At 32.6% G+C, this 11,993-nt stretch overlaps 1 protein-coding gene across 1 annotated transcript; it reads right to left on the minus strand.

Annotated features, from left to right (window-relative positions):
• Nucleotides 1-2,541: 2,541 nt before the first annotated feature.
• On the minus strand, nt 2,542-6,044 carry LOC133205533 (linear primary-alkylsulfatase-like). Its single transcript, XM_061341365.1, is given in 5 exon segments — nt 2,542-3,786; nt 4,194-4,455; nt 5,390-5,546; nt 5,548-5,591; nt 5,846-6,044. Coding segments are annotated over 5 exon segments (1,764 nt in total). The 5' UTR covers nt 6,026-6,044; the 3' UTR covers nt 2,542-2,665.
• Between the last annotated feature and the right edge of the window lie 5,949 nt (nt 6,045-11,993).

Consider the following 11,993-nt stretch of genomic DNA (forward strand, 5'->3'; position numbering starts at 1 on the left):
TTAAAATGCCATTTTTGTTTGTTTATTTTTTTCTCCCCCCCCCCTCGTAGATTTTGAAATATTTAGGTGATGTAAAACGTAGAATTAATTTCAGCCATCCTTATGTATAAATAATATTATATTTCCTAAACTACAAATGTATTGAACTATCAGTCTTGAGATAACCGGTTCGATGCGTTGTACCCTAAACATGAGCTTAGGTGTTCTTTGATTCATTTTTAAAATATTAAATATTAAACACAATAAATATTGCTCTCCGTAATCTGAAAATTGTGGATCTGCACCTGAAAGTATTTATTTACCGTACAATTGACCGAGAGACCACAGGTCGGTTTTTCTTATTATTTGTACGCGCTTAGTAAGCGGGAGGTACTTTTTCAGAGAATAGTCTTTTTGCTTTAATAGTTATCATATTATATATAAATTATGATTTAGATGCTGCCCCCATTACCTGTACATGTAGCCTAGCTAATTATAATTACGTGCACATTTAGAATGTAGGTGCGTACACAATATTGCACCAGGTACACGGAAAATACAGTCATCCTTATTTATAATTATTATAATGATTAATGATATTGTGATACCTCTATAAAGCGCATCTGATTTGTCTAGACACTCAAATATTTACATTTTCCAATGTCTTTCTCTGAGATAAAACTACAAATAAGGTAATGGCTTTATAACCCAATAAATCGATTTGCTCAGCACGTGACAAAACTGCATGCTCTTTCGCTGCGTGTTGCTCTTTCGCTGCGTGTTGCTTAGTAATACACCTGGTGGGGATGCTGAGATTTCTTATTATTGATTTTTTTTTAATTGAATCAAGGATCAGGAAAAAATGTAAATATAAAGAATAACTGTCTGGTTTTTTGGTTTTATGATGATGATCAATCAATTTGCTCGCGTGATAATTTTACGCATAAACGCCTTTGGCGTTTATGCAAATTACCACGTGAGCAAATTGATTGATCACATCATAAAACCAAAAAAACTAAATGAGAAGTTATAGTCGTATCCACTCTAATGTTTTCCTACCGGAGTTATAGTTCTTGGCAGAGAGAATACCATAAGAATTTAACAGTCGCTGTGTCTGCCGTATTCACAGATTTATCCACTTTACTGGACAAATAGGACTCTTACAACATTAGAACTTTAGAAAGCACACAACTTGCAAAAAAGATTTTCAAAGATTTTTTTAAATATTGAAAGTGAATAAAAGAGCGGCAACTTCTTCTCGAGAAACAATGGGCCAATTTTAACCAAAGTTGGTACAAAGCATTCCTGGGTAATGGGGATTCTAAATCAAGAAAAGGCAAAAATAGGGTGGAGTCCAAAAAATCTTATCAAGAACCACTGCGGGGCCAGAAAAGCTGAAACTTATGTGAAAGCTTTCTGAGGTACTGTAGATTCTAAATTGTTCAAAACATGGCCCTCAGCGATAAGGTGGGGCCACAATAGATAATCAAGGTTTTACATTGAAATATATAGGAAAAATCTTTAATATTCTTCTTCTCAAGAACCACTGTGTCAGAAAAGCTGAAACTTATGTGAAAGCATCCTGATGTAGTGTGGATTCTAAATTGTTCAAAACATGGCCCCCGGGTATTGGGTGGGGCCACAATACGGAATAAATTTAAAGTTTTACATTGATATGTAAAGAAAAAAATCTTTAAAAATATTCTTCTCAAGAACCACTGAGACAGAAAAGATGAACCTTATCTGAAGGCTTTCTGATGTAATGAAGATTCTAAATTGTTCAAATCATGGCCACCAGGGGTAGGGTGGGGCCACAATAGGGAATCAAAATTTAACCTTAAAACATAAAGGTAAAAAATCTTTAAATATCTTCTTCTCAAGAACCACTGAGCCAGAAAAGTTGAAACTTATCTCGAAGCTTCTTGAGGTAGGGTAGATTCTAAATTATTTAAATCATGTCCCTTGAGGTAGGGTGGGGCCACAAGAGAAATTAAAGTTTACCTTGAAATGTATATGAAAAATGTTTAAAAATCATTTTCTCAAGAACCACTAGACCAAAAAAGGTTTAATTTAGGTTGAAGCTTCCTGGGGTAGTATAGATTGTAAATTATTCAGACCATGATCCCCTGGGGAAAGGTAGGTGCCGTAGTAGGGAGACAGTGTTTTACGAAGAAATATATAGGAAAAATCTTTAACAACCTTCTTTTCAAGTACCGTTGAACCAGAAAAGCTGAAACTTAAGTGGAAGCTTCCCGAGGTAGTGTAGATTGTTAATTGTTCAGATCATGGTCCCTGTGAGGGTACATATTATTGTTTTGTACATATTGTCGTCGTCGACAATATGTACATACCCTCAAGGCACGTATTGTCGTCCATCGGTACATATTGTTGCCGGCTAAAAACCGAGCATTAACTAGCTGATCTGCACTTTGCCACCCCACATGTGTATATTGCTGGACATTTATTACACTTGGCTACAAAAAAATTATTAAAAATCAATGCTCATATCCTGCATTTATAATGCAACTAATACATGTAATATGCTATAAGTTATTCCACACAAATGCAGAAGTGAAAACTGAAAAAGTATACAACTATACAGACTGTAGAACATTTTACAAAAAACAATTAAGTGATGTGCATCTAACAAAAATATTTCAACAGTAACCACATGTAGATTCAAGATTCACTTATTCCAATCAGATTCAAAACAGGCCATAAAACTTCTAAACTTTTCCTCATTACCTTCAAGACTGAAATCACCCAAGTCTTTCAACTGTACATTTACAATTTTTTCTATCATCATTTTCTTCAAGGCTTTCTCGGACGCAATCACTTTTATGTCGTATTTCTTAGGTGTAATGTCACTTCTGACAATAGCAACATAGTTACGAAGCTGTATTGTATATTGTTGGTTTAAATCCTTGATTACAAATACCACAATATCGGAACGACCTCCGCATTCATCGTATTTGTACATAGAAGATACAAGTTCAAACAGTTCCCGAGGTCCTAGTGCTGTGATGATCTCCTGACGATGTTTGTTTTCCAGTTTTATTTGAACGTTTCCTGATGTTTCAAGAGCACTCGTCAAGTAGTAGTTACTGGCAATGGCATTGATGTTTCTAATTCCAAGAAGAGTGAGACAATCCACTTTGATTTTTCTTGCCTCAACATTTCGATCGTCAACAACTAGGATGTACGAGGCAAGCTCCAAGGCCCATTGGATATCATTATCATTCCACGCTTTGATTGCCGAGTTCAAGGTCTCTGACACACCACCAGCAAGCGCCACCACACGGCTTGCTTTGTCAGTATTGGATAGAGGAAAGAGGTCCACTGGATCACCACTAAACCAACCAAGATAAAGTTGAAACACCCCTTTTACTGACCAAGGTACTGTGCCGTAAAATTCTCTTAAGTGAGGATGCAAACGAAGTTTTTCAGGCATGACCACGTGCTTGACAACATCATCAGGTGAAAAACCCTTGTTGATGAACCTAACTGCTTGATCGTGGACAAATTGAATGCCATCTCTGTATACTTCCAGGACTCCTCGGACATTTTCCTTGCCTATTATTGGTTGTGTATGGCTTGGAACAAGATATTCTGGTTCTAAATCTAGCATTCTTTGCACTGAAGTATACCAGTCCACTGGATCTCTCGCAGGGGCTCCTCGTATGGTGTATATGTTCGGAAATGCCCTGTATACGTCATCTGCACACATAAAGGCCTGAAAAGATGGGATCCAAAGACCGATTTGATCACTTGTTTCTCCTGGTATTTTCAAAAGACGAACGTCTAATCCTGTAAAGAAATATACATGTACATGTATGTATTCTTTAAAATTTCATAATTTATTTATTTGTGAGATCTTTTTTGTTCACTAAAAAAAAGCCAACAATTTTAAAAATAGATGGTTTATATTTATTTCTATTTGTACTATTATAATTATTCATACAAAAATGTTTATTTACCTTTTCAGAGAGAAAAAACCTGGAGCTTTCCAATTTAAAGCGAATTTGCAAGAAAATTATACAGGAAATATTATTATAAATCTATTAGGCATTTACGCTAGAATTCAAAGCCCTGGGTTTTTTGTGACCCCCCCCCCCCCTCGTGTGACCTACATCCTATCTAAAAGAAAATCTTGAATCCGGCCGATTTATTTTTCGTTTACACAATTAATGTACATGTTATAGTCAATTTGATACCTGCAATATTAATGTCCATTTCCATATCCCTTAAAAGTTTATTTGGGAGGATAAGCCCCATGGAATCTTTGTCTTTCCCATAATTCAACTGGATTCCTATACCAGCATTCTGAAACTTGTCTTTGGTGACAAATGTTCCAAATTGACGCATGGATCGCTTGAACTTAGCTCCGTAAGCGGTAGTGTGGAACTTCCTAATCTCTTGCGGTAACTGTTCGTGTGCCCAAATGTCTGGCAAGTTGGAAGGATCCTCAATAAAACCCTGTGAAAATAGCAAGTTTTGACTGAAATTTTTCATCCTTGATTTTATTTCAAATATTTATATACATGTATATGTAGCATGAAGAAAGTTTGTGCGTAAAATTTTTTTTTTTTAAAATTAAAAAAAAAAAATCATTGGAGCTACTGACTAGATGCATGTTTATTGTCGGTTATGACCGGTAGTGAAGTTTCGCTGAAGACAGTCTTATACTATGCTTTTTAATTAACCCAAAAAGGAATAAGCCAACTTGCTTATCTAAATGAATGATTGAATTCGCAACACTTACTTGTTTAGTGTATACATGTAATAAAAAATTTTAAAATGCGTTCTAATTAGCTCTTATACCACAGATAATATTAAAACTAACTTTCGAACAATTACGACATACGAACAATGAAACAGAGAATGATATCCATATTGGAAAGGGGGGGGGGGCTTAATTTGATGAGTAAGCTCAAACATTTGAAAAGTGTACCTTATTAAAACCCCCCTTTTTTTTAATATCAAATCAAATAAAACACTTTTTAGATGCTTTAACAGCTTTGTATTGTTTCTACGAATCTGGAATGTTTAACGGAGAATAAATGGTAAAACAATTCAAAATATTTTTTTCTTTTTCAAATCACCTCTCTCCATCTTTTTAGTACGTAATACTTCTGCTTATTCCTTGTTCTGCTCAAAATTTGTAGTTTTTAGTATTTCGTTTATTACTATATAATAATAATAATAACTCACATATGCAGCTGTTTTTAAATGAATGTGTCCGGGAGTATTTCACAAAATCAAGATTATTAATTTTCTTTTCAGTCTCTGGGATATACAGAGTAAAAAGAATGCACGCACGGATATATAATTGAAAAATTATTTTCAAAAAGGATTTATTATTGAACAGAATAGGAAAATAAAAAGTAAGAATGCTAAAATGAGAACGTACCCCTACACCACCAATATGATCGGTGTGATGATGTGTGTAAATAATTGCTTTTATGGGCTTCTTTGTGATTTTTCGAAACTCCGTTAAAATCTCTTTGGCAGCTAGGCTACTTTCAGTGACGTCAACAATGATAAGTCCATCAGGGGCAATCACCATTATTGCCTAAGGCATACCCAATCCCCATGTAAATATTGTCCATAACCTGCCATAAACCAAGAGCTCAGTAACATAATACAATTTCTAGTATCTCAATCTTGCACACAAATACACATAATAGAGCCAAACATAAAACAGACAAGACTCCCCCCCCCTCCCAATAAAACAAGTTACATGTAGTTTTAAAGTCTTCAAAAGTATCAATATTAAAATCAAATGTTTCAAAATAACTTCTGTTGTGAAAAACAAACAAACAAAAAGAAACAACAAACAAACAATGAATAGAATCAGACGAAAAACCTTTTTAATTTCCTTTTTCTGAAATTCTTTGGAGTGTTTAACCAATTCCTGGTCTGGAGACATGTCACGGATAATTCTTGAGGTCATGTCTGGTTTGATAGTGGACAGACGGACCTGGTACCCTAGAAACGCAGCAAACGCCGCTACCACGACCACAAACACGAACTGAAGAGCGCTCATACTTGAAAGTGAGAATTACTGATGAAAACCTGAAAAAGGAGATATATGCGAATTGCATCATGATGGGTTGTTAAATCATTAAATGTAAAATCGGGATTTGTATAAACTGAAATTAAATATTTTAGCAATCATGAATCAATAGATTTTCTCCGTTTAAATTCTCTTCTATTACATGTACATATACATGTATACCGGTGACACAAAGGGGCTTTGTTACACTGAACGGACAGCAGGATCTATCGGAATCATGCTTAGATGCAAAAAGACATTTTGAATTCCATATAATGACTTTAACAGATTTTAAATAATCCATTATGGCCAAAGCACAGAAACATGTAGCAAATCAAAACTTTTTTGCATTTGAAAAAAAAACAACTGCCAGCCAAATGGTTTTCACAATTTCACTTTTCCATAAAAGTATACATAACCTCTTAAATAAATTGAATAGTGAACAGGTAAACAAATATGCATTGTTCAAAACTGACCGGTAATACCTCCAATGGTTTGCAGAGAAGGTAAATTTTATCCAGCATTAATTTATCTGTTATTGCTTATCAGTTATCATTTCAACTTACCTAATGACTGTACCTCTCGCACCTGCTGCACGTGCTCCAGCTACCTTGATTTCGGAGACTTCGGCCTTTAATAAAAACTGCCGGACGCGGTCAGTGACACAACATGAATATGGAAAGAAGAATCTGACATAAATAGTTATTTACGAAAATATATTTACATTTCCAAAGATTTTTCTTTAAGATTCTTTGCAAATTAGAAAAAAGTTCATGTTGTCATGAACTACCGTGGGATGAGTAAGAATATTTCCATTGTGATGTAATTGAAGTCAAACAATAGTGCAACTTTTTTTTCAAAAATGATCATTGAATGAAAAAAATATGTGGCAAGTCATCAGAAAAATAATGTAAGTATAAGATATGAATTTAATTTTTGAGAATTCATGAGGTACATGAACTACATGTACAACCCTTCAAGCCTGCATATTTATCATGAAGCGCTAAAGCACTTCATGAAATATACCGGCGTGAAGCGTCGTCGTTCATGTCCTCATGAATCTTCAAAAATTAAATTATTTAGTGTACTGAGTAACTTGAGTAATATCAAGGAGGGTTAAAGAGAGTCTTCATATGACATAAATGTATGACAAAAGAATGCACTATTACATACGAGAAAAGAATACATGTATAAGAAAACTTTCTGTTAACTTCAGCATATTATTTAGACAGTGTTAGCACAGGCACTTGGGGTATGGACCCCCCCCCCCTTTTCCATTGTTTTTTTTTTCTTTTTAAATATGGGGTCGAGTCACCTTTTTCCTATTTTTGTATTCTATTATGCACTATATGTTATCAATAATGTAACTCATTTGTTTCTATAATCTGTTTTTAAATATATCGTTTTCGACTGATACATAAAAAGAGTTTATCAGTCGAAAACGATATTTTAAGAACAGCTTTTAGAAACGATGCTATAATGCTATGAAGCCAGAAAAACTGGTTATCTTTGTTCTGAAAAAAAAATATCATTGAACACTAAATTATATCATTTCAAAGAGAGAGAGAGAGAGAGAGAGTGAGTGAGTGACGCATGTTTTCTAGAATAGATATTTTTACGTCCAGTACCTTTTGAATATAAACGCACATGTAGTTCAAAACAGCTTGATCGGCCTCAATCTTTGCTCATATTCCACTTGCTACAGACAGAGTCTCAAATATTTTCTTTACCTTCAGCAGCCCTGCTTTTCAGCCTTTCTATTTTTAAGTGAATGATAGAAAATAATTATTCTTATTTTAATATACGGTAAGTACATTGTAACATTTGATGTTCAATTTGATATCAGATTCCGGCGATCTTTAGCTATAAGTACTTAAAGGGGCACAGACACAATCGCATTGATATTTTGTTTAAAATTTTGAATTTCTAATTTTTATTTGAAAAATAGCTTCAGTTTAATGATTTAAACTTACACGAAAAATGTTACTTTGAAGGCAAAGTAACAATGTGTTTTGAGATATAATGCAAAAAAGAGATGACCTTCGTACTGAAGTTACTTTTAATCCTACGATCATGATAAAACGTTATATGAACTATTAAAGTGAAGGTTTCACCGAGTGCAGGCCATAGAAGCCCAAGAGACTGTGACTAATTGATAAACGTAAATTTGCACAACATATATCACACAATTTTGCCTGATTTTGTCTTTTCTGATCGGAATAACTTCCATGTGAAGAGGGTTTAAAAAGTTTAATTTGTACCTGTTACTGGAAGCCCGAGTTTTTATCATAATTAACTTTATGTACAACCTTTTATCAAGCTTAAACCTATTGAAATAGAATAAAGGTTAATTAACACGTCTCAAACTTGATGACGATTTTGAAAAAAGAGTGATAATTATAGACATATTTTTATGATTATTATGTAATAGTAAAAGACTCCGACTCACGTGTAATTTGCGACAAAAAGTATGCCAGACTTACCTCAATTTCGTGATAATATTTTACATTTCTTAATATTAAAGTGTTTTTAATGACAGAGAAAATTAAGAGGAAAATGGAATTTACCATAAATAATTTCTTATTTCTAAATTAAAGAATATTAATGTTTTATCTGTTCTTTCAGAACACACCTTTAAAAATCTCCAAGTGAAAATCACTTCGACATTTTATTAAATACCCCCTAAAAATAGCTAGTTTCTATATGATTGACCACTGAAAATGTCCTTTGCGAAAAGCTGAAATGCTTGTATTGGCACCTTCTCTAACTGTTTAATTCTCACTGCATCAATGTCAGACTCCTTCGGTCATGATATAATCACCAGCTTCCATAAGGCCAACTACACCAGAATTTTGAATAATGGATTTTTTTTTTTGCTGCAGCTCTTACATACATCTAATGCTTTGAATGCGTTTCGATGTTTAATGACTTCATGTTTCTGTTAAGATTTTAGAGCTGAAGGTATCTAGATAAAGGGGTATTTCAGAACATTCCAGTATTATTTGGGTGTGCTAAAAGATTCTGGCATTTAACCCTGTAGCAAAAAAAAAAAACAAAAAAAAAAAAAAAAAAAAAAACACACAAAAAAAACCCATGTTCTAATTCGAGGTATATAGAAAGCGTATCTCAACTTATGAAGATAAAGAAATATAAAAGTCCCAATTTTAAACGAAAATTGAAAATAATTCATTTTTAAGTCTTAATTTCCTTGACAAGGCTTTGTTTTTGTAAGTTGAAACAGAAGTTTCATTTCCCTTTCAGAAGGTTTTTCTCATGCTTTTGGTTCAAAATATGCAAATAAGGCGTTAAAAGTTCTTACATTTGGCCAACCTTTCATTATACATGTAAGTCCATGTTTTCAACACAAAACAGTTATTGTTGAAATATAATTTTTTTTAGAGAGGTATTTTACTTCTTCTTTAGTACGCTATTTTTAAAGCTTTTAATGTTTAAGCTAAACATTGATCAGATTTGGGTATGTGTATCTGCCCTTTAAATGTGTCCATTTGAATAGGTTGTGCCTGCAAATTTTGAATAAAATCTAAAAAATTATGCAAAAATAAGGCATTCTTTTATGAATAATCTACTGTCATTTAATGATACGTTATATGCATATAAGTGCATTTAATATTATGATTTTTCAAATTTAAGGAAGATTTTAATTCCCTTTAAATACTAATATGTACCCCGTTATATATAGTATACCATATACATATATATTACATGTATTTTAGTTTGGCAATTTACAAAATGTTGTATAAGGAGAAGACTATCTAAGTTTCAAAACTTGTGTCTGATTTTTTGTTTTTGTTTTACTTTTTGTCAATAAAATATGTTCAATACATAATTTATAAATACGCTCATCTTCATTCAAAGTTAACTTAGTACATGTAAGGTGATGATAAATTAAACATACGGCTCTCTCTTTAATTCAATGAAAAATAAGTGGGTTTTTTTACGCAATGAGAAAGAAATCAACAGGTAAAATCTTTTGAAAGTGAATTTATATTATTTTATGTAAAAAATAAGTAAATACTGTCTGCAAAATGTTTGCAAACCATTATATATCGTTACGTTATTCGTAATCCTAAATGCTTTGTTTGTATATGTTCAAATATATAAGAAAAATATCAATTCACTGCAGAATCATGTACTATATAATGTAATTAAAGCTTAATCATTCAAACCGAACACTGTATAAAGCGCAAAGTGTAATACACAACATTACCATAAGTCATAAGAAAGAGATATTCACCGTATTCTTTTTTTTCCCAATGATTTATAATTTCATTTGTATCTGATAGAACTACACAAAACATAACATTATCTGTCAATGTAATATATATAGTCGGGGAAAAAAACTCGGGGCTGGTAACTTTTGACGCTTTAGACGGAGAAGTCTGAATCTTGTCGAGAGATTTTTTTTCATACATATAATGCACAATAAATATACGTTTATAGGTTTTTATGTTATGCCTGTAAATTCAGTTAAATCAAAAAAGAAAAATTAAAAAAAAAAAAAAAAAAAGCAATCGTTAGTAAGCCGAGCACCCGATCGTGTGCTTCGTCAACTCGTTACTGACGACAAACAACAAAAAATCGCCAACAGTTTTCGGAACGCTAAATCTCTGAAGACTTTGAAATTGCTACTCTATCAATAAATTACCCGGATTCGATGAAATGTTTCAAAGCAGAAAGTTTGGGAAAAAATACTTCATTGAATAAAAATGTTTCTTAGAAGGCCAGGGATATAATGCAAAAAGAGATTACCTTGGTACCGCGGTCTGTAACTTTTAATACTACGATGATGATACTAAAATGGTATGTGAAATATATATATATATTTTTTCTTTTAAAGAAGTGAAGGTAGTGTTCGCAGAGACTCTGAATAAAAGATTAACGTAAAGCACAACATATATCACACATTTTTGCCTGGTTTCCTCTTCTCTGATCAGAATAGTTTTTATACATTTTGTTTTAAGTGAAGGTAATATAGTTTTGAAAGTTGAATATGTACTTCTTTACTGGAAGCCCAAGTATTTTTCATAATTAACTTTATGTAAAACCTTTTATCGAGCTTTAACCTATTTAAATAGAATAAAGGTTAATTAACACGTCTCAAACTTGATGAGGATTTTGAAAAAGAGTGATAATTATTGAAAAAGACTCAACTCACGTGTCATGCGCGACCAAAAAAAATATTCATGACAGATTTACGTAAATTTCTTGATAATCCCTTTACATCCCTTAAGGAGGCTAGGATCATTACACCAACAGTTTATTTCAGATTTCATTACTGCACCACTTATTATGAAGATTTCAAATATCCAAATGGAGGTTATGATACGATAAATACATTTTTTTAAAAATTAAATCTTTTTTCTGATTTTGGTTAAATGTTTTATTTCAAGTTTCTGATTGACAGTATTGCAGGAATATCAGTGTCAAGTGATGGATATCTTCTTCAGATATGTAAGCAATATAATAACACTTTAGAATATTCAATATCATTTTCATTAGAAAAAATAATTTTTTCCCAAAAAAGAATTAATGAATTAATGTGATTTTCTTCTTAATCTTTGCATGAATAATTAAGAAAATCAGTTATAAATAGACAAGGAATGTATATTAATGAATAACAAGTGAAAATTTTTTCACACGTCTTTCAGAACAAACCTGTATAAAATGTCCAAGTGAAAAATCACTTCGACGTTTAATTAAATATCCCCTAAAAATAGCTAGTTTTTATATGATTGACCACTGAAAATGTTCTTTGGGAAATGCTGGAATGTTTGTATTGGCATCTTCTCTAGCTGTTTAATACATGGGGACCTAACGAGCCGCCATTAATTCCTCGGTGCCTCTCTTCAAACTCTAACAAAATACCCATGAAAAAGTTTTGCCAGTCGAAAGGCAGAATGTTGTCCTTTATTGTCATAAATTGATCATTTACCTTACT

Source organism: Saccostrea echinata, unplaced genomic scaffold, assembly GCF_033153115.1.
Source record: "Saccostrea echinata isolate AGI-Se365-2 ecotype Australia unplaced genomic scaffold, CSIRO_AGI_Sech_v1 ptg000054l, whole genome shotgun sequence".
Lineage (NCBI taxonomy): Eukaryota > Metazoa > Mollusca > Bivalvia > Ostreida > Ostreidae > Saccostrea > Saccostrea echinata.